At 35.4% G+C, this 23,896-nt stretch overlaps 4 protein-coding genes across 4 annotated transcripts; 3 read left to right on the plus strand and 1 right to left on the minus strand.

Moving 5' to 3' along the window:
• Positions 1-1,478: 1,478 nt before the first annotated feature.
• Positions 1,479-3,203, plus strand: LOC123555092 (uncharacterized). The gene has a single exon (XM_053547415.1). It carries the CDS (start codon positions 1,604-1,606, stop codon positions 2,927-2,929), a length of 1,326 nt encoding a protein of 441 aa, XP_053403390.1. The 5' UTR covers positions 1,479-1,603; the 3' UTR covers positions 2,930-3,203.
• Positions 3,204-13,076: 9,873 nt separating this feature from the next.
• On the minus strand, positions 13,077-14,273 carry LOC123555091 (uncharacterized). The gene has a single exon (XM_045345656.2). It carries the CDS (start codon positions 14,271-14,273, stop codon positions 13,077-13,079), a length of 1,197 nt encoding a protein of 398 aa, XP_045201591.2.
• Positions 14,274-16,148: 1,875 nt separating this feature from the next.
• On the plus strand, positions 16,149-17,963 carry LOC123555664 (uncharacterized). Its single transcript, XM_045346257.2, has one exon. It carries the CDS (start codon positions 16,469-16,471, stop codon positions 17,684-17,686), a length of 1,218 nt encoding a protein of 405 aa, XP_045202192.2. The 5' UTR covers positions 16,149-16,468; the 3' UTR covers positions 17,687-17,963.
• A 4,100-nt stretch (positions 17,964-22,063) lies between these two features.
• LOC123556100 (uncharacterized) lies at positions 22,064-23,263 on the plus strand. The gene has a single exon (XM_045346698.2). The coding sequence runs from the start codon at positions 22,064-22,066 to the stop codon at positions 23,261-23,263; it is 1,200 nt and encodes a 399-aa protein (XP_045202633.2).
• The last annotated feature ends 633 nt before the right edge of the window (positions 23,264-23,896 follow it).

Consider the following 23,896-nt stretch of genomic DNA (forward strand, 5'->3'; position numbering starts at 1 on the left):
TACTGTAATTCTTGACTGTTTACGCATGCGAAAAAAGCACTTGCAAAAACGACGGCTTTAATTAAACCTTCGGTAAAACTGATAATGCTGCTTTGGCCATATTACGCCTATGACAAATTTAGTGATCACTGTAAGTTTTATGGAACAACGGCGTGTGCCACTTGGGCCGTATTACGCCAATGATCACTGTAAGTCAATAAACACGGATTTATACTTTTTTATATATTAATAGAAAATTTAAAAAAATACATATTTTGTTTATTCTCAAACGTTGCCTTTTCTTGTATTGTCATTTATCAAAATGAGACGGCTCATTGGATTCCCTCCTTTAGTTTTAAAGACCTGCTCCCGTCCTACCTTTTAACCTTAAATTGTCTCTGAAAAAGCATGAAAATCCTGACTATGAACAGTGACGCCTGTCAAAATAAGTCTATTTTATATAAAATTCTATATAAAATACCTGTGGTTTTGCGTGCATAAGTGTGGCGCTTGGCCGTTAACTGTTACCTATTGTAATCATGGGTTGCATACACACAACAGAATTTGAATAGCCGCGGAGCAGGGCTTTAATGTAAGTGTTGGACAACATGCTGATACATTAAATACAAAACAGAGCTGATAGACTGATATTTATGCTCCGTATTTTCTCTCTTTGCTTTCATGCTTTATTAGTTAAAACACATTTATTCCCAAATAGTAAACATATACACTGATACTTTGTCATACATTGAATATAAGAACTCGGGAAAGGATAAGAATGGAAGACAAGTCTTATAGAATTCTTCTCCTTCGCGGACAATTAACTTGTAGACATATTATAAGTTTATAGCTAAAATGGGACTAGAAAAAAACAATGTCATCTGAAAACAAATGTGCACAGATTGTCAATTCAGTATTTATTGTTAAAGAAAAATAGACGAAAAAGGGTTTAATACAAGAAGTTTAAGGTGTTGAATGGTGAAGTAATTATTTGGTAATGATATCTATTGCGTGATAGTCTTTACTATAAAGATAGAAGCGTTGAAGTTTGTCTTAAACGAAGGGGTCATTTGACTTATAAGAATCTCTTGCTGTCCGATATGAAAGACTGTACGTTTCATTACAATCCCTTCTTTGACGTCATGTATATGAGAACTTAAACCAATACATAGAAATTACCAGTAGAGTTATGGGACTTAGTCGACATTCATTCCGCCAGGTTTTATACAATTCCCTTTTACCTTTAGCCTGCAGGCGGCAAGCGATTCTGTCTTTGCGACCAGTGCTGACCAGGATCAATCTGCACATCCGTGCGGGCTAAACTTGGTCTGCACTGTTCGATATTCTGTCAATAAATTTTTACTGAACACCCCTTTGAATAGTAAATGGTACAGCCCAAATTGCAGGATGGACCAGTTCATTTTAAAAATTTAGCAGGGTAACGATTAAAAAATGTAACTGTCCAGAGTGAACACGCCACGTGTTGTAACTGATGAAGTGATTAACAGTCTGTTACATGCGAGAAACATCAACGGAAAACAATTTTCTTTTCAATGCTTAACATATTGTAGTTTCACCTAGTTTCTTTACCTTTTGTTCAAATCAATATGATCTAGACATAAAAATGAAACGGAAATATAAACATATCTTAGGTAAAATATATCTTGTAGGGATATTCTGGATTTTACTGACTATATTAGTTAAACAAATTATACAATATGATGGAAATGAAGTACAAGCAAACATTGCTCCAAGACGTTTGGATCAACATACTATACAACAGAACGGAACAATATCAAAGCTTGTTTCTGTGCAAACAAACGCCACATCAGCGAAAAAACAAGACAGTACAGTTAAACCAACAACAAAGCTTGTTTATGTGAAAACAAATGCCACAGCAGCGAAGCAACAGAGTGTAATTAAACCAACAACAAAGTCTGTTTCTGTAAAAACAAACGTCTTACCAGCAAAGATACTCGATACAGTTAAACCGAAGAAAGAGCATGATGAAAATGATGTGTCCTTCTGGAAACAACCGTTGGATTATGTTCCCGATTTATCTGAGACACAAAATAGTGACAAGGTGCCATATCTTTCGCATAAAGTAGCAAGCAAGTATCTGGAATTACCAAACATTGAATATAAAGATAAAATAGCTATTTTGACTCCACTACGAAATGCAGAATACGCTCTTGAACAATACGCAAAACAAATTGTGAATCTGACGTACCCTCATGCTTTAATCTCGATATATTTTGGAGAGGATGGAAGTAATGACAAAACATTTGAAAAAGGAAATCAAATAGTGCAACAACTTAAGAGACGAAACAACTTTGCTGAAGTTGCAGCTTTAAAATTAAACATATCCGGCGGCATACATGAACTAGTTCAAGTACGACATCTGAAAGAAAGTCAACAATATAGAAGAGAACATATTGCTTTGGCAAGAAATCGTCTACTCCGCTTTGCTCTAAAGCAAAACAAATTCGATTATATTCTGTGGATAGATAGTGACGTTGCAGAAATTCCGCCTGACCTCGTGCAGCAAATGCTCTTCGCGAAATCTGATGTCGTGGCAACAAGTTGTTTGATGAGAAGTCTTGGATATAAAATGAAATATGACAGGAATTCTTGGAGGGAGACGAATGCTTCCATAAAACAGCAGTCAGAACTTGAACCGGATTATCTTGTAGTGGAAGGTTTCGGCAGATCTCTAAGAATTGCTCTTCCAGATCTTAAAAGTGAAGGTCGTGTAGTTCCTTTGGATGGAGTAGGTGGTTGTGCACTTATGATCAAAGCCGACTGTCACCGAAGTGGTTTGCAGTTTCCGGAAGTTGTCTACAAACATCATATTGAAACAGAAGGTCTCGCAAAAATGGCACGTGACATGGGATATAGTGTTGTAGGTCTTCCCTTCGTAGAAGTTTTTCATGAGTCAACAGAAAAATAACGTTTATTCTCTCTTTTGCGGAAACATACATATTTAAATATAAGAAATTAAACACTGCTTCTTAGAATCAAAGAACATTTTCTATGCAAACTTTCAAATTTCACAGGACGCACCGTCACAGATATCAAAATCATAGTTGCTGCTAAATCAAAGAAGAGTAAACCAGTGTCTAAACTGAGAAGACAATTAATTAGTGACTTAAACAAAAGAAAATACATTTAAACGGCTTTCGTTTTTAACATAGACCAATATACTCAATACATATTTGATGCTACACGTTTTTAACACTTTTTTTTAATTTGTTAAATACACTCAGAACTGTACAAAGCAGCCGTCAGTGGGAGCGATGTAATCTGCCTACTTTACCCTTTCCCTACTAAATTTCTAAAATGGACTGGTCCCTCATTCAATTTGGACAGTACAATTTATTATCAATAGGGGTGTTTACTGAAAATTTACTGACTGAATAGCGAACAGTGCATACGATGATCAGCCTGCATGGATGTGCAGGCTGATATCTTGGTCTGCACTCTGCACGGATGTGCAAGCTGATCTTGGTCTGCACTCTGCATGGATGTGCAAGTTGATCTTGGTCTGCACTCTGCACGGATGTGCAGGCTGATCTTGTCTGCACTGATCGCAAATGCAGAATCACTTGCCGGCAGCAGGATAAAGGTTAAGATAGGTGACAGTTTAAGAATTTAAGACATCAAAAGTCACTTCGGGAAGTAAGACGACGGGCTACTTAAGGCAAGTGGCTGCTTAACACAACTGACCTCTAATGCAGGTTTAATAGTACTGCAAACAGTTTAAATTCGTAACAATGCTGTTCGGAAAATATAACTAAATCTACACTGAAAATAGATTTAAAAAATCAACAATGCATAAGTTTATATAGTGTACAAAATTGATTCCCACCAAAGATCAAGTCACAGCTGCGACAGTCTACATGAATTCATATGTGCAACGCTAACTTAATCAAAGCTTTGTCGATTTTAGTTATTCTTCCTTTTCTGAATGAATTCATATCGACAATCGTCAATTTCCGTTTTTCTCCGTATTCTCCATACACGATTTCGGCATGTATTACGAAAATGGCCGAAGCATAGCGAAATCGCATTCGGAAGATACGTCATCGCACGGAAACTGCCGATTGTCGTTACGAAAGATATTTACAGCTGTTGTAGATTTCCATTCAAATTATGTCAAGTTCATAAGGCAAATGTTCACAATTACTTTCCGTTTGCTATTGTGTTAAACGTGTTTAACGTGTGCCTACCTAAAATTGAAATTTGATGATAAAAACCATCTTATATCGTAATTGTCATGTAGCACATATTTGTTGGTCAGAAGTAAGTTGCAGCATTTAACAAGCCAGAATATTTTTCTATCAATAACGACAATATAACTCTGACTTGTTTTGACAAAGCTAGTTCCCTTTTTCGCTTGGAAAATGTATTGAAACTGATACTTCCTCCAATATTTCTGAAACCTGTATATGCGTTTGATTCATGCTTCACACATCGTTGGTAACATAATGCAAGTTTTTTCATACCTAGTGCCACAACTCTGACGTATATTATGGCAAAATTAGTCAAATGAAACTTCAGAACTGCACGTACCATGGCCGTAATTCATCAACGTTTATCAAAATTTAAGTCTTAAATTAAGTCAAAAAATTACACTTGAATTCAAAAAATGTTAACTGTTTGTTTTGTTTTGCTTTGTCATTGTAAACTATGCTTAGACATGTAAGAAATAAAATATGTATGAATATTCTTTGAAAGCAATATATCAACAGGTCAACAGGTAGATCTTGACTGAATCTGTTCATGAGAAGTAATGAACTTTGCAGAAAACGTCACGTCCTCTAGCGTCTCTATGTTACAGATACATTATATCCCAAAGCCACAGAAAATGTAACAACACCGAGTCCAAATACGAGATGATTTTTGTTACAATGGAATAGAAACCTTAGCAGTAAAGGACTGAAATGATGAATAACTTGGCCTTACTTCATAAGATAAACATTAACATTATAAAAATTTAAGTCCGTTCTCTTGAATATGATTGAAGAATCCCTGACAACGGCTCTTGTGTTCAAAGTTTTGTCTAAATTTGGAATTGGGTTGAAACCTTATATTGAACCAGTACGATGGATAAACTAAAGTGTAGTTTGAGCATGGGGTTGCAAAACATTCACGAGTGATGACAACTAATCTTTTATTGTAGTATTATTTTGGATATTATAGAAACTGAATCGTATTTTGGTTTGACTGTCAAATTGCTAAGTAAGGAAAGCTGATTGATTGGTGAAATTAAATTGTATAAAACTTGACCAACTCGAAGAAATTATGGACCTTTATCTTTGTTTACACAGTATAACAAATTTTAGGGCGAGGTTTATACTGTGTTTCAGTATTATCACGGGACGTGATTAGTGTTCATTTTCTATGTAACGTGTGCAAAATAACTTGGAAAGCTGTAAAAAAGCGACCCGCAATGTTCTGTTGGTAACTAATTTGTAACAAACATTGTTAGTGTTCATTTTCTATGTAACGTGTGCAAAATAACTTAGACAGCTGTATAAAAGGGACCCAAAATGTTCTGTTGGTAACTTATTTGTAACAAACATTGTTAGTGTTAATTTTTGTCTTACTTTCAGGTAAGTGATTCCTTTATATGAAATATTTACAAATTTCTAAAGATTGTGTTCTGGTGATACTATTCTGTTTTCATTTAGTTGTTCATTTGAATAAGATTAGATGAAGTTAAATAGTTATTTTATACATGACGAATTAAGTATAATTAAAAATAATTTAAATAAGAAAATTATACTGGTTATATTGTAGGGATAACGCATGTTTTTTTCGTGTTATAACATCTGCAGAATCCTGAGGGATTGGTTGGTGCCCGAGCCCGTTAGGGTTATTAGGGTTATTCTAGCATAAAACGCGTAAAAAACTGATAAATGAATACATTGTCACTCAACGTCATTAAATTTCCACGAAATGCGCGGGAATGTCTGTGTTGTTTTTTACGTTGACGTCATTTCGTTTTGAATTATCCGTTTTGGGGCCGAATGGCGTTTACGCTTTGCCACGGAACGCACATATATAAAAAGGTGTTATAACAGCACGCGAGCGCGAGAATCTCCTTGTTTACACACGTTTTCTCTCCTGTTAAAACACCCCCGAAAAGAGACAATAACAGCAGTTTTATTCTAGAATTAATAGAAAGTTACAAAGAGTCGCAAATTTGTATCATATGTACAATTTATCTGTAGACATAATTGAATCAAGTTTTTAATGTTATTATTTTATATTGTATTATAGAACTGATATTTAACAAATATTGCTAGTGTCAATTTTTGGATTACTTTCAGTAAAGGTTGAAACAGCACTTTTTATTTCTCTTTTTTTGTCGAGCTATCTTTCCTCGGGTACGAAATATTTCACAACTTATTTTGTGATTGTGAAATAATTTCAAATTATTAACCTATCCCTAAAGTGGGAATAATTGCAGGGATTATAGGAAGGTAATATTTTACAGCCGCCACAAGGAACTTAAAAACTACTGTATGTGTCCGGAAACTGGTCCTGTCCGGATACAGGTTTCAAACCAGTAGTGGTAAGAATGTTCTTTGTTAACCTGTAACTCAACAAAATAGACTAATAGCTGAGTCTGGTTAAGATAATGTACAATATGCGTTATGCCTCTTGAACCGACATAATTGGAACTCATTTATACAAATACAATTACTAGTATCCCAAAAGGAACAGAAAATATAACAACTGTTACACTGGTTTAAGAACGGATAGGCACATTTTATGTCTGCCACACGAAACTTACAGATTGTTGTTGCAATATCTAGTAGAAGTTTGGAAACATGGAACGCAACAAAACAAAATGATAGAGGTCTCTCCTTCGGCCGCGTCGCTCCTAGACAAGCAAAGAAATGCGCAACACCTCTTGCTCCTCCTAGAACCGGCTGATTGTGAACGAATGCGTCTATTGCAGCTACTCAGTTATATTAGTTTATATTAAAAACTTTGGGAAAATTGAATATTTGACGTTCTGAAGCCTAAGTGTAATTGTACATTTATACAGACAAGTACTATAAGTACTGACTGTCTGACTTTTGTTTCGATTTTTTTCCCTTTTCCGCAAAATTTCTCTTAAGGTATTAACAGAGAACCTCCTTTTTGAAGAGTATTCAATTCCTACGATAAACCTACTTTTATTGCAATTCTTAGGGAGGCGTAGGTTCAAGCCCTATTGGGACCAAATTTTTTTTCCTTATTTTCCTTTTTTGCAGTAAGTTTTTACTTCTTTCAAGAATTATTATTGATTTCTTGTACAGAAATGGAAAAAGATAAATCTTATAAGCGATTTCTTGGTGTTCAAAGTGAATTTACTTCTTACACAGAAGGGGAAGAGTTACACATTTTTAAAAATATTGAGTTACACGCGGTGAAAGTTCTCTATTTTTCTTTCACTCCTAGATTATATATTGAGGAAGAAATTTAGGCAGGTTTTACGTCTGCCGTAAGGTTATTTTTAAATTGAGTAAGCAAAATTCAAAACAGAAACACAGCATTCGACCTTATTTTTTCAATGTCGAAGTATGAATTCTGTCTCATTAAATCCGTTTCCTTGAGGCACCATAGAAAAAAATGATATTGACATTTTTATTTTGTGTTTTATAATTGTTTACCAATAGTATGATGTTTCTTTTATCAAAATTAATGGTAAAAAGAGTTCTCTGCAAACGTTTTGGATAGTGGCTATCACTTTTAAATTTGTCTCTACTTGAGCTTGAGGAGATACCATAAGTTATACAAAATTTATAAAAAACGGCACGGTAAAAGTTGTTTAAAAATTGCAAAATAGTGCAAAACACGGTTACCTTTCAGAATATACCAAGCAAAGGCCATTTTGTAAACATTACTATTAGTGACCTAATACCTTAACAAGACTGCTACTTTCATATTTCAGAAAATTATGTTTGCATTGAACTTAAACTTGGACAATTTAAGAGCAGGACCAAAGATCCAATAGTAAAAGCAACGTTTCAAATGTCAGCTTACCCGAAAATCTACAATGACTTGATTGGTAGGACTACCTTCTACGGGGGCTACATGGAAATTACATATAAAGCTTAGAAAAGTGCTTAAGAATTACTATATTTAGGCTTTATTACTGTATTTGGTCTTAAATGTTATATTTTTGCTCTAATTGTTAGTTCTTTAACCGTTTTTCATAATATAAAACGGTATGTACTATCCCTACCATAAAGCGGCGTTATAATGGATGTGTACATGATTGGCATTTACACAAAGTAATAGACAAAATATAACACTTAGACATGAAGGATGAAACAAACAAAATCTTTAAGAAGGCCCCTTGAAAGCATAGAATGCAACCAGTTGGACTGGGTCTGTTAATGAGAGATAATGAAATGTGCAACAACTCTCACACCCCCTAGCATCGGCTTGAGAGGGATTCTAATACAAATGAACACAGTGGAGAACCGCTGTGAAACGGTCAAAAACATTACCCAATTTTGGAGTTTAAACTGAATTCTGGTGCGCAGCAAACCTCACTTTTACCCCTTTGGTTTTCTATGCAAGTTTATACGTGCATTTCCATAACTGCCTTTTACGGTTCCCTTTAGGACATACAACTAGTAGGATTTTTCGTTTGTAATAGCTCTAGAACCTATGAAAAACTATATACTAGAACGTCACATAAACATTTCAGTGTTTTACTAATACCGGACAGCGTATATACTGATACAGCATCATGAGAGCTAACACTGCATCATACTTGCATACTCGTGAGGGTGATTCAGTAAATCCTGTAAATGGTGTTCGTTTGTCTAAATTATCAATCAGATCAAAAAAGTTTTCACATGATCCCTTCCAAGTATTCTCCCTGCACAGAAACACAATTTTGGAGTCTTTCTGTCCGTGACATAAAAACTTCCAAGTAGTCTCCACTTATAACACTGTTGGACACTGAAAAATTGCAGAATAAAGAGCATTTCTAGTGACAAAGAATTCTATTTAGCAAAGGGAAATAGGATCAAATCCTGACGTAGGTCAGGAGGATGCTCAGCCTTAATTACTTTTTACATTCTAAGACACACTGTGCAGTCTGACAATCATGATTGGGTACATCGTCGTGAATAAGCTGTATGGTGTTGAAACGTTTCCTTAGGCGTTTATTTTGATGGAATATTTTGACAGCTGTAGTTCTTTATTTTTGTACAATTTGACTGTGATAGTTTTATCCTCTTTGCAAAACTTTTGTATAACGGAGCCACCAGACTGGAAGAAAATGGCATATAAAACCAGCTCAGTACTTTTGGTCATTTTGGCAATGACCGGTCTCTATGCTTGACTTATTCAGCTAGTATTTTTTATTAAATTTTTTACTGGAGCTAAAACTAGTCCTCCCAGTGAGCAGCTAAGAAAATATTTCGAAATTGCAATTTTTATATTTTTAGCAGTCTTTTGGCGCTAAATAAACACTTTGACTTTAAGTCTGGTATCAACAAATGGTAGCACATCTAGCACAAACCTTAAATTTCAAATGGTCAGTCAGGTGAAGTTAGACTTTCCATTCTGAAATGCCTTCAGTTTAACTTATCTTTTTGTACCATACCCCTAATGTCAGCAACGTTTTTTTTCTTGGTTACTGCAACAATAGGCCTACCAGGATGATGACAGTACTACTTTAACCCCCTAAAATGTTTAACGCAACGAAACACTGTCCTTAATGTAACTAAAGAACTACCATGTTTATGACACATTCGTAACAATATCTCTTTTGGAGCTTTAATGTAAAGGCCTGTTTTCAAGTTTATCAAGACGTTTCGTTATAGCATTGAAATGTAGCCACTCTATATAAGTGTGAACAATTGAACAATTGACGATCAAATCGATATTTCATAGGTATGTTATTAAACAACCGTTTTCAAGTACATAAAACTTCCCGTGGAGGTGTTACGTACAATGATTTCTACGAGAAATCAAGAGTGACAGAATTTACTGAATCACCCTCGTATTACATTGAAAGTGTGCCTGTTGATGCATATCCGAAGTATCATTGTAACACAAGAGTCTGTGACCAAGTCTTTGTAAGACCATTGTTGAGCAGCACATACGAATATAAATGGAAATACTCAATATAAGTACCAAGTAGTCGAAGAGAACAACATAAATTGTGTGTAAAAAATTGGTAAGATTCAGGCAGCCCATGATGTACGTGAATTCCGTAACATGGTTTTTAAAAAGCTTGAATACAAAAGTAAATGTCCCGAGTGTATGATGATACACCGCATGTTTGATGTTCAGCTGTTTCACAGTTGGCCGCTGCACAGGTAAACAGCGGTTCCTAATGGTGTGTCATAAGGAAGAACGGAATTCTGTTGAGGTAAGTGCCAGTCTAGGCGACCTAGAATATTTCGTAAATTGAGTACGACATTACTGTTGCTATGACTTATCGCAATGTCAGCTTGTCGTATTACATCGTTATGTCGTATTTTCGTAATATCGTGTCGTATTGATATAACGTCTTGTCGTAATTTTGTGTCGCACTGTCGAAAGATTTTCGTTAATACGATAACGCGATCAGGCATAATGACTATGCGAAAAAGACATTTCGGCTATACCACATTGGAATGAGACACCACTTTACACCAGTGCAATACAAAAACGACAATGCGACACGACTTATGCAATACAACAATATGATGCGACTATCGATATTCCATCACGACAATATATTTTGCGACATACGAAGCGGAACTGCGATAGTACTGTTATGTCATGCCGTGACGTCTTATCGTCTTGCCGTTTTGTTGTGCGTCGTGTCATGTGGCACAATCGGTATTTCATTACAGATTGCCATTATGCTGCAATGTAATGACGTTTAATTACATGTTTGATGGCGAGGTAGTGTAATAAAGCCATTACATGATACACTAGTGATGATACACTATATAATGTAATAAAGCTTTGACGTCGACGTCGTTTACAATATTGAATCCACTGTAACAACAAAACCAAGGAAAAACAACAATGAACTTGAATTCTTTTATAGAATTTTAATGGAAAAGTATAAAATGCAAACATGAACTGGTTTCTAAAAATGAATAAGGAACCGTTTGCTATAAATAAACAATACAAAACAAAAATGTTACATACAAATCAGAAAAATATAGAATATAAATAAAACTGTATCATATATCACCAGTTACTTCATACAAAAAGCTTATATAATACAAATGAAACAATTAACATACTATTAGTAAAGCAAGATTTACCAATTAAAGACAAATGTGAAATTAGAACTTATCACATGTTTGACGTCGCGGGAGTGTAATAAAGCCATTAAATAAAAATGATAATACACTAGCGTAATAAAGCTTTGACGTCGACGTCATTTATAGCGTTGGAGACGTTGGTCAAATTGAATTGTTTATATGGTAAAAGAAAGTAGAATGTATGAGTTTTCGACAGGAAAAGCTAACATGTGATAAAAAGAATATTACATTTGTAACTTTCCACATTGAATTTATTAAACTCGTTGAATAAAATCGATAAAATGCTCGGCAGAGCCTCGCATTTTATTATTTTATTCAACTCATTTAATAAATTCAATATGAAAAGACACTCGTGTAATATCCTCTATATATTACGATTAAGCGTACAAATGTAAAGAATATTGAATAACACACCATATGTTTAACTATATAGCACACACAGTAGATGATATAACCTGCTTGTCTTACGCTTAAAACGATTTAATTTAAGTGAAAAACTCGTTCTATATTTTACAAAAACTGACATCCGTTTTAATTTGTAATCGATAGTTTTGTTGAAAAGCGATATGTAATTCATTAAGACTGTGTTACAGTGACGTTTTCTTTTCCAAACTACAGGAGATACGCCGCCTACCATTTTCTGACTGTTAACAGGCCTCCGAAGCCGAGTGGTTAAGGTCACTGACTTCGAATTACTTTCCCCTTATCGATGTTGGCTCGAGCCTCACTTAGGGCGTTGAATTCTTCATGTGAGAAAGACACCCGGCTGGCTAATGGAAGGTTGATGGTTCCACCTAGGTGCCCGCCCATTATTAAATAATGCACGCGGGATCTTCCTGCAGAATATCAAAGCTATGACCTCTGATTTTGGTGATGTAAATAAATAATTATTTTCTGTCTGTTAATAATTGAGGCATGGGTATGACTTTGTAGAAATGCCATATTAATTCCTTAAAGTATGGATGCCTAACTAAAGAGGTATTCGCATCGGTGTTACAACAAATTCTAACACGATCCGATTCATTTTCCTATTAAACAAAGAAGGCAGAAAACAATGAATTATTATACAACAAATCACTGTTCTGACGTCACAATTATTACGTCATGGCGTCAAACGGCATGGCGGCCCGCTGGAAAAGAAACCGATTGAACACGGGCAAATATTCATTGAATGTCGTCAAGAATGTACTTAAAAATCCTTGATAACGTGTTAGAATCGAAATAATTTATCTCATTTAGTGATTTGCTCTTGAATAAATCATTGTTTGTCGTTCAGATGTGTATTATTATATCACTCGGGCTGTTCAGATGCGTATTATTATATCACTCGGGCTGCGCCCTCGTGATACAATTCCTTCGCATCTGAACTCCAAACAATGATTTATTCAATGACAAATCACTGGATGAGATGTATTATTTCTTAAACATAACACATGCATTTTTAACACAGCAGGTTTTTTTACATCGAAAAAGACCTTCTATCTATTTAGAAATTCAAGGTAAGGGACCCGTAATGATACCCGGCTAGTTCCGTACAAAGTTTAGCAAAATAAAATTTCCTAAGCATTATACCCCACTTTAAGTGTGTCTGGCACACCTTCTAAATAAATTCAAATGTACGTACTGATTTTCTCCACAACAGTTATGGTCCTGTAACCTCATATGGACATTTGTGAAAGTGCTCTGTCTAAGCTGAAAGTATTTGACGAAACACAGCACAATATAGCTATTATCAAAAGTCAACATTTTATCTAAATGCTACGAAATATTGTCAAAAGGCATACATTTAGATATGCATGTTTGAAAGTCTTTATTTTACTCATGAAAAACTTCTACGAAAGGAAGACCTACAACACTATAACCCATGTCACGTGCCATTTTTGCAAGACCTTCTGTTTCAATATGATGTTTGTATACAACTTCCGGAAACTGCAAACCACTTCGGTGACATTTGGATTTTATCAGAAGTGCACAACCACCTACTCCGTCCAAAGGAACTACACGACCTTCACTTTTAAGATCTGGAAGACTAATTCTCAGGGTTTTACTATAACCTTCTAGTACAAGATAATCTGGTTCGAGGTTAGACTGTTTAATTATAGAATCGTTTGTCTCTCTCCAAGAATTCCTATCATATTTAAATTTATTTCCAACACTTCTCATCAAACAACATGTCGCTACGACATCAGATTTCGCGAAGAGCATTTGCTGCACGAGGTCAGCCGGAAGTTCTGCAAGGTCACTATCTACCCACAGAATGAAGTCGAACTTGTTTTGACGCAGAGCAAAGCGAAGTAGACGATTTCTTGCCAAAGCCATATGTGCTCTCCTATTTTGCTGAACATTTTCCTCATGTCGCACATTAACATCTCCGTGAAGACCACCTGAAATATTTAACTTCACAACATCAGCCGCGTTGAACTTATATTGTGTTTTAAGTCGATGTGCAGTTATATTTGATTCTTCAAGTGTGTTGTCTGTACTTCCATCCTCTCCGAAAAACATCGATATCAATTCATGGGGATATGTCAGTTTGCCAACTTGTTCACCAAATCGTTCTAGAGCGCGTTCAGCGTTACGTACAGGCGTCAAAATTGCTACTTTTTCTTGATATGTGATGTTTGGTAACTTCAGAAACTTCCGTGTAATATTATCTGAAAGATTTGGTACTTTGTCACTTTTTGCAGCTTCAGACACATCCGGTATATACTCCAGTTGATTATGCAAATAAGGTTTGTGGTTTTCCACTTTTTCTTTTTTCGTTTTACTCTCTATTTCCGTGTTATCTTCACTATGTTGTTTTCCGGAGGCATGGTGTGTATTAACCGTGAAAGATCTGGTTGATTTTACATCCTTGTTTACATTATGTAAATCAAACTGTTTATACACTCGTACTCTTCTTGTTTTGCTTTTATCATAGCGTGTTAACTGTATTCCAAAGGTGAAGATCACAATTAGAAAAATCACTGTAAGACTTAATTTTCCAAGCACCACTTTATACCTTCGATTCATCTTAATACATGGATGCAGTACATATAGATTTAAGACGAAAACGGCATACGGATTAAAACACACACGTATTACGTTTTAAGTAGGATGCATTAAAAAACGAACTCAGTAACCATGACTTTAGATTGTTGTGTATGTAAATATGACGTACCCTCTGGCATATACATCCGGCTGCTAATTGTTTTAAATTTTCAATTGGGAATATTGTCCATCATTAGCAACAAACGTTTCTGACTTATATTTAAAGCTTTTCAAACATTTAATTCTATGTATATGAATAGGCTTGAGGCATTTAGTAAATGTCTATATCGTTGTAAAATGAGTTTGTTTTATTTATAATAAGTCAGTAGAGAGAGAGAGAGAGAGAGAGAGAGATGTTGTGTGCAAAATTCTAACAATGTGTTTTTAGTAATTGTTGAAAAATACCAAACGGTGTGTTAGCCATTTTATGCAGTGTATTATAAATGAATACAAAAGTTGAAAAATAATGAATATTGCAAGCTAACTGTGTCATAAACCCTATGTTATCGCATAAAAATATCTAACTATATCATACAAGCGGAAAAAATCATCTATAACTCTCAAACGTTTCCGTTTTCATATGTTATTGACATATTAGTCACTGATCTAGATTTTATTACTGCGAGCTAATATTTTGCCAGTATTCAGGGCCTGTATTCATAAACGTTTTAAGTCTTAAACTAAGATTTTACTACGCTAAATTTTCATTTTGGTTTGGCAATTTCTTGTGATATATGTATAGGTTGCAACGAAGCTTTGCAGGAAGCTTTAGACTGTAGTTAATGATAACTCAGCACAATGACAGCTGTATGAATGTTCTATTGACAAAATAAGGCGCACTGAAGAGTTGCCGTTCCTAAGTGTCAGTTCAAGAATTCCATTAACCTTTAGCTTGCTAAATTTCTAAAATATGCTGGTCTATCATTCAATTTGGGCAGTACCATTTATTATTCAAAGGGGTGTTCATTGAAAATTTATTGATTAAATAGCGAACACTGCAGACCATTATCAGCGTGCACGGATGTGAAGGCTGATCTTAGTCTGCACTGGTCGCAAAGGCAGAATCTTCTGCCGCCAGCAGGCTAAAGGTTAATACGCACTAAGGATCCACACCGATCTTCAATACCGTTTCTTTCCGAAAATAGTTTACACTTCAGTGTGACGTTAAAGAAATTTTGTTGTCAGATCATTTTCCCAGAATTTGAATAACATAATAAAGATGTTTCTTCGTAGTGTTATTACAAGTCATGACGCTTGCAAATTTAATACATCAGGTTTTGAAAAGACCTGAACCCTTATATATTATGAAATTACGTTTGAAGTCTGAAACTTGGAAAAACGATATAAAGTTTCCCATATCTTTTTTGTAGCAAAAATGCACTGACAAAATTATGTTACGTTCGCCACTTGGTTTCAATATAATCTGTGTTAATTTAACATTGACAGAGAAAAAATAGCATTTTAAAGTACCTTAATATCCGACTTGAAACGTTAATGAACACTGGTTCTGTCTTTGGCAAGACGTAGAAGTAATAAACATGACTGGTCATGCTGGACAAAATTTACAGTTAACGGCTAGGTCCATGTAAAACACGTATATTACTCTCCAGAACGATTGCCAATTTACTGCTATATGCATTGAATTCCAACAAAAGGGCTGCATAAAGGGGCCATACGTTTGGACAATTCCGCGCCTTTAAAACTCACCGCTTTCAAAGAACTGTCGCATATCTTTGTTTTGATGCGTTTGCTTAAATTTTAAATAACTTAATTTAACGTAGTTTACAGCAATTGTTCATTTTTAGTCCTTTACAAATGACATTCATTTTCAAAGGATGGGGGTGGGTTGGGGTGAGGTGACTTTTTCAGAATAGTGTAAGTATTCAGTCATACGAGACAGTAGAGTACTACATAAATTGGACAGGAAGATTTTCTGTAAAAGATGCTGTTCGTTTACCAAATATTTCTGTGGATTGGTGATATACTGCTTAACCCCAAGAACTATTGTTTAAAACCTTTGAAATCTATGTATACTGTACATTTACACTCGAGTAGACATGCCAGGGGGATGCAACTTTACATAAAAAATATTAGTTAAAGTTATTGAGTATATTAAACAACAATACATCATATCATTAAACATACGTTTGTTTCAATAAGAGTTTCATTTATTATTTATGATGGGTCTAAGATATCCACGCATACTAGGAAAACAAATTCTTAAATTAATTTTTCTGATTTTGTTGTTCATTTGTGGAGTACAATTTACACGATATGACAGAAACAAATCAAGAGAAATAAGTGCGCAGAAAGATTTTGATCATCGTAGCGTACGGAAGGATTTAAACTCAAATAAATCATCTCGTAATATAAGGAAGTACATCAAACTAACCAAATTAGCTAAATCAAATATACATCGTGCTTTCGGAGGACTAGACAGTAATGGTAGTCCTATAATAGACAGAAAATTCAAGTACGACCGTGCTAAACAATTGGATTACATACCTAGTGTGTTTGAAGCTGTAAATCATCACGAAGTACCATATATTTCAGAAAATATTACGAAAATGTTCCTTGTATTGCCAAACATCAAATATGAAGAAAAAGTAGCAATTTTGACACCTGTACGTAACGCAGTACGCGCATTAAAGCGATTTGGTGAGCAAGTTGGGAAACTGACATATCCCCACGAATTGATGTCGTTGTATTTCGGGGAGGATGGAAGTATAGACAACACAATTGAAATAGCAAATATTACTGCGCATCAACTTGAAACACAACGGAAGTTTCACACGGCTGATGTTGTGAGGCTCAACATTTCAGGTGGATTCCATGGAAGTGATTATGTAAGGCACAAGCCAGAGGTTCAGCGAACTAGGAGAGCACATATGGCTTTGGCAAGAAATCGTCTACTTCGCTTTGCTCAAGATCAAAACAAATTTGACCATATTCTATGGATTGATAGCGACGTTGCAGAACTTCCGGCTGACCTCGTGCAACAAATGCTTTTCACGAACTCTGATGTTGTTGCAACATGTTGTTTGACAAAAACTCGTGGACATAAAATGAAATATGATATGAATTCTTGGAGAGAGACAAACAATTCAATAAATAAACTGTCTAAGCTCGAACCAGATTATCTGGTACTAGAAGGTTATAGGAAATCCCTTAGAATTTATCTTCCAGATCTTAAAAGTGAAGGCCGTGTTGTTCCTTTGGACGGGGTAGGTGGTTGTGCACTTATGGTCAAAGCCAAATGTCACCGAAGTGGTTTGCAGTTTCCGGAAGTTGTCTACAAACATCATATTGAAACAGAAGGTCTTGCAAAAATGGCGCGTGATATGGGATATAGTGTTGTAGGTCTTCCCTTCGTAGAAGTTTTTCATGAAGTTTAAAAACAATAACATCAGTTTATAATATTAAGAACGGATAAAGTTTTAACACCCGAAAATGTTGCCCTCAATTAAGGTTGTGCTACTTTGACTTAAGTGTGATTTTACATTAGTATCTTTTCATATCGAACTATCTTTCGACCATTTTATCAGTTTTATCGATGAGTTTATCGTGAGATCCGATCTGGCGAAATCCACTTGAGTCCAATACAGCATCCCAGATCGCACAACTATTATAAAACCCCTATTACCTTGTATTAAAGAACTAATATTCAACAAATATTGTTAGTGTCAATGTTTGGTTTACTTTCAGATAAGGTGGAAAGAGCATCTTTTTTATTTCTCCTTTTACGAGCTATTTTCCCCAGGTTCGAAATATTTTACAACCTTTAGGCTTATTATTTGGTTGTAAACTAATTTAAAGTTACTGATCTATCCTTTAAGTGGAGATAATTCCAGGGATGAAAGGACGGTAATATTTTCACAGCCGCCACATGGAACATTTTCGCGAACATTTTACAGGCGGTACGGAATATCGAAGCTCTGCTTTTGCAAGTCCGGGCAAACGCGTATTACATTCAGAGAGACAGAACATGAAATCAACTGTCATGCGTTTTGGGCGTGTCACGCATTAGATTTACGCTTTCAACTCAGTTAGAATATGACACAGAGCGTTGCTCTACGTATATGACACTTCTGGTTTCCGGTGCAGTATGTATATGGAAGGCGTCACGTATTAGAGATAGGTGACTTGTCTGTGTCACGTATCTAAGGGCGGTGCGGACTGCTCGCGTCTTTTACGTCCAAGACAGCCACACTAACGTCAACGTGAACTGTCCACTTGATGTATCTGAGTCCTCCGAGGAGTTCGAGTCGGAAAGTGAACGCTGTTACATAATTGTGTTGGAGTACAGATCGGCTGTTGGATGTCACGCATCTAAAGACGGTACGGAAAATCAAAGCTCTGCTTTTGCATGTCAACCACTTTCGATGCACCGGCACACGCGTATTACATTCACTGCGACTGTCCAGAAAGATAGAACACGAAATCAATCGGAAATTTAACTATGCCATGCGTTTAGGGTGTGTCACATATTGGAGGTGGACCTATTTCTTTACTCTTTCCCAATACCCGACAACCTACCTAGACTGGTTATCAATTAAACGTACCTGTTTCTTCACTCTTTCCCCAAACTTGGTCACCTACCTACACTGGTTATCCATTATACATACCTCTTTCTTCAACCCTTCCGTATACCTGGCCACTTACCTACACTAGTTATCCATTAAACATAGGTATTTCTGCACTCCTTCCTAATACTTTGCCACATACATACACTGGTTATCCATTTAACATACCTATTGCATCAACTTTTACGTATATATGGCCACCTGCCTACACTTAGTCTAGTTATCCATTAAACATAGGTATTTCTGCACTCCTTCCTAATACTTTGCCACCTGCATACACTGGTTATCCAGTTAGCATACCTATTTCTCAACCCTTCCGTATACATTCACCTACCTACATTTAGTCTAGTTATCCATTAAACATAGGTATTTCTGCACTCCTTCCTAATACTTTGTCACCTACCTACATGTATCCATTAAACATACATATTTGTTCAACCCATGCTAATACGTGGCCGCCTACCTACGCTTGTTATACGGTAAAGATATCTATTTCTTCACTCTATGCTAGAACTCGGCCAGCTATCTTCCCTTGTTAACCTTTAAGAATACCTATTTAATAACTCCATGCCAAAACTTGATCACCTACTGTACCTAAACTATTTATCCATATAATATAGCTATTTCATCACTCCTTCCCAAGACATTCTGTGTTGAAAGTCATTAAGGATGTTATGTCTGGCAAGTGAAAAAGTGGTTAGATAAGACAATATGCTCAAGTACAATAATTAAATTGGCATATAATTTGCTGGGTCGCTAAATAATTGTCTTCCTAGACAGTGATGCCACATTGCTTTTGGCCCAAACCGAAGGAAGAGAACCAGTGGATGTGGACTTCTGGAGATAAGACAGACAACGTCAGCAATTTCTTCCCTCAGTTCTCGTAAGACAAAAGGTTTGATGAGATCAGGACCAGCAGTTTTATGTTTTATCTTGAAATTTGTGAGAACACTATGCTCCTTGGAAATCTACCCTTACCTTTAAATCTTTATGCATAGTTCTATGACTAGAAGGAAAATCCAGTAGCTAACTATAATGAATACCTGGGCCGTTTCATGAGAAAACCTGTATAAGAAACCAAAATGAAATCAAATTTGAGATAACACAATATTCATTAAGAACATTCTTTTACATTGACACAATTTTGTTTGGCTTTTTGAATTGTCATTTTTTTGTTGTTGTTTCTGTTTTCTTTTCTTTTTTTAATTCAGAATGAATTAACGATCATTCTTGCATAAAAACTACTTTTTTCACTGGATCCACCCATGTATTAACGGGAGAAAAATCGTGTGCAAACAAGGCAATTCTCGTGCTGTTAATACCCGATTTTTATTTTTGAAATGCTTTGCCAGGGATATATGTATGTATTTTTACGCACATTGATATTTGGCATCTGCGTCTTGTTTCTTCCTTAACAACCTCATCTTGTAGCATTATAAATACAATGTAATCCATAGTATGTTTAGCTGTATCTGTTTCCAACCCCAAACGTACTGCCCCCATCAATGTACGCCCTAGCTTCTCTTAGAGTTCACTCCCTTTACAAAGCGTCTGTTCAGTTATTGTAAATAACTGTGAATAAATAAGTATCGCGTGTAACTTGTGCTATTGTTCGTTTTTAGGTATTTTATTTATGATTTTGGTGAGTGTCAGTCGGTATGTTTTTATCTAATTTCTCGAAGAATTTATATAAACACCTTGCAAACTTGACACTACGTTCGTACTTATCCGTACTCCAACTGCGTGTCCGTACTCAATTTCGAATGCAAAGTTATTATTCTTGAAATTGTGATCGAGTCCACCAAATTGTGAAATGATATGAACAATTATTGGTAATTTTATGTTTGTAATAATGAGAGATAAAAAATCGCTTAAAAACCTTCAGGAGATGTTTTTGATAGCGTTGTTTATTTCCGGGCCCTGGATACGGATATTTAAAACATGTTTACCGTTTCCAAGAACAACTGGAATGGTAAATAAAAAATGTACCGGAATCGTCAAGTCATCACGTATGAAAACAATACATAAATCGCCGTGAAATATACTTTTATGCAAGAATAGCGACAATACACGTTTGTTTTGTGTATTAACATCTGCAGAAGCCCTTGGGATATGTTTGTGACCTCGACCTTCGGTCTCGGTCACAAACAATCCCGCGGGCTTCTGCAGACGTTAATACACAAAAAAACGTGTATTATCCCTACAATAACGCACCCTTGATTTTATGTATCAATATTTCACATAAATTATTCCATTCTATTCATTCGGTATTATTCAACACTCTCAATATGTAAGTGCAGTTTATAGTATACTATATGACCCATGCAAACTCAGACCTAATGAACTTGTCCATCTTTCAATTTGGACAGTACCATTAACTATAAAAGCAGCGCACGGATGTGCAGGCTGATCTTGACCTGCACTGGTCGCAAAGGCAGAATCAATCGTGTCCAGCATGATAAAGGTTAAAGACTTTTAAAGTAAGGAAAATGATTGGTCACGCTGGACAATATTCACAGTTATCGGCTAGGTCCATGTTTTGAAAAATAAGTCAAACAACACTAAATCAAAGAAAGAAAGAGTTGTTTTGCATAAAAATTGGACCGTATGTAAAACACGTACATTACTCTACATAACGATTGTAAATTTACTGATATATGGTTGCATAACGGGACCATACCTTTGGACAATTCAGCGTCTTTAAAAACTCGCCATTGTCAAAGAACTGCCACAAATCTTTTTTTTTGATGCATTTGCTGAAATAACTAGGTTTAATGTATTTTTCAGCGATTGTTTACTTTTAGTCCTTTACAAATGACATCCATTTTCAAAGGGGGGTGGGTGGGAGGTACTTTTTCACAATAGTTTTAGTATCCAGTCATGCTGGACAGTTGAGTACTGCATATATTGGACAGGTATATTTTTGGTAAAGATATTGTTCGTTTACCAAATATTTCTGTGGTTTGGTAATATTCTGCTAAGCCTAAAAATTTTGTTTTAACACTGTTAAAACTATGTCTACTCGCATACTGTATATTTACACTCGAGTAGATATGCCAGGGGGGAATGCATATTTATATATAAAACAGTGAACGTTAAAGTTATTAATTGTGTATATTAAACAACAATACATCCTATCATTAAACATATGTTTGTTTCAATAAGAGTTTCATTTACAATATATTTATGATGAGTTTAAGACATCAACGCATACTAGGAAAAATAACTCTTAAAGTCATTTTTCTGGTTCTGTTGTTCATTTTTGGAATTCAATTTACACGATATGACAGAAACAAAACAAGTGAAACCCGTCCGCAGAAACATTTTGATCATCATATAGTACGGAAGGATGTAAACTTAACTAAATCATCTCATAATATAAGGAAAGATATAAAGCTAACCAAATTAACTAAATCAAATAAACATCGTTTCGGAAAACTAGACAGTAATGGTAGTTGGAAAATCAAGTACGACCGGAATAAGCCGTTGGATTACATACCTAGTGTGTCTGAAGCTGTAAATAATCACGAAGTACCATATATTACAGAAAATATTACGAAAAGGTTCCTGATATTACCAAACGTCAAATATCAAGAAAAAGTAGCAATTTTGACACCAATACGTAACGCAGCACGCGCATTAAAGCGATTTGGTGAGCAAGTTGGCAAACTGACATATCCCCATGAATTGATGTCGTTGTATTTCGGAGAGGATGGAAGTATAGACAACACAATTGAAATAGCAAGTATTACTGCACATCAACTTGGAACGCAAAGTCAGTTTTACACGGCTGATGTTGTAAGGCTTAACATTTCAGGTGGCCTCCACGGAGGTGTTTATGTACGGCACAAAGAAGAGGTTCAGCGAACTAGGAGAGCACATATGGCTTTGGCAAGAAATCGTCTACTTCGCTTTGCTCAACATCAAAACAAATTTGACCATATTCTATGGATTGATAGCGACGTTGCAGAACTTCCGGTTGACCTCGTGCAACAAATGCTCTTCGCGAAATCTGATGTTGTTGCGACATGTTGCTTGATAAAAAGTCGTGGAAAAAAGATGAAATATGATCTGAATTCTTGGAGAGAGACAAATGATTCAATAAACAGTCAGTCTCAGCTCGAACCAGACGATCTTGTACTAGAAGGTTATAGCAAATCCCTTAGAATTCGTCTTTCAGATCTCAAAAGCGAAGGTCGTGTAGTTCCTTTGGACGGGGTAGGTGGTTGTGCACTTATGGTCAGAGCCGAATGTCACCGAAGTGGTTTGCAGTTTCCGGAAGTTGTCTACAAACATCATATTGAAACAGAAGGTCTTGCAAAAATGGCGCGTGACATGGGATATAATGTTGTAGGTCTTCCATTTGTAGAAATTATACATGAATTATAAAAGAATAACATCAGTTTATAATATTAAAAAAGGAGAACGTTTTAATTCACGATAATGTTGGTTGCCCTTAAATAAGATTGTGCTACTTTGACTAAAGTGCCAAAATCACGTAGAGGATTTTACGTAAGTATCTATTCATTTAGAATTATCTGTCAAGTGTTTTATCAGTTTTACTCAACGAGTTTAATAAATTTAAAATGGAAAGACACAAATGTAATATATCTGTTAACACATGAAAGCTTTTCCAATTGAAACATCAAAATTTCTTCTTTCTTTAGTTATTATAGACTCAGTCAATTCGACCAACGTCTCCTGTACTTAATTAAAACGACGTCAACGTCAAAACATTATTACGCTAATGTTATACCGAAATTATGTAATTCTATGACGTCGAATATGTGATAAATTGTAATCTATGTTTAATACATGTAATAAAAAATGATCTAGCCTTAACATGCAAAGTCAAACTTGTCAAAATGAAAAGAAAAGATGAACTTTTTATAATAGTCAAATAGCTTCTAATAGTAGTAGAATTTCATTCATACAAATAAATACTAGAATTAAAAAATTCAGTGGCTTTAAAAAAAATTATTTCACTAAAATAGTTAATATTTATAGGTTATTAGATTTGTA

The sequence above is a fragment of the Mercenaria mercenaria genome, chromosome 7 (assembly GCF_021730395.1).
Source record: "Mercenaria mercenaria strain notata chromosome 7, MADL_Memer_1, whole genome shotgun sequence".
Lineage (NCBI taxonomy): Eukaryota > Metazoa > Mollusca > Bivalvia > Venerida > Veneridae > Mercenaria > Mercenaria mercenaria.

Bases quoted from the DNA above. Each gene is read 5' to 3' on its own strand.
- LOC123555664 (XM_045346257.2), top strand. From the start codon at position 16,469: ATGATGGGTCTAAGATATCCACGCATACTAGGAAAACAAATTCTTAAA.
- LOC123555092 (XM_053547415.1), top strand. From the start codon at position 1,604: ATGAAACGGAAATATAAACATATCTTAGGTAAAATATATCTTGTAGGG.
- LOC123556100 (XM_045346698.2), top strand. From the start codon at position 22,064: ATGAGTTTAAGACATCAACGCATACTAGGAAAAATAACTCTTAAAGTC.
- LOC123555091 (XM_045345656.2), bottom strand. From the start codon at position 14,273: ATGAATCGAAGGTATAAAGTGGTGCTTGGAAAATTAAGTCTTACAGTG.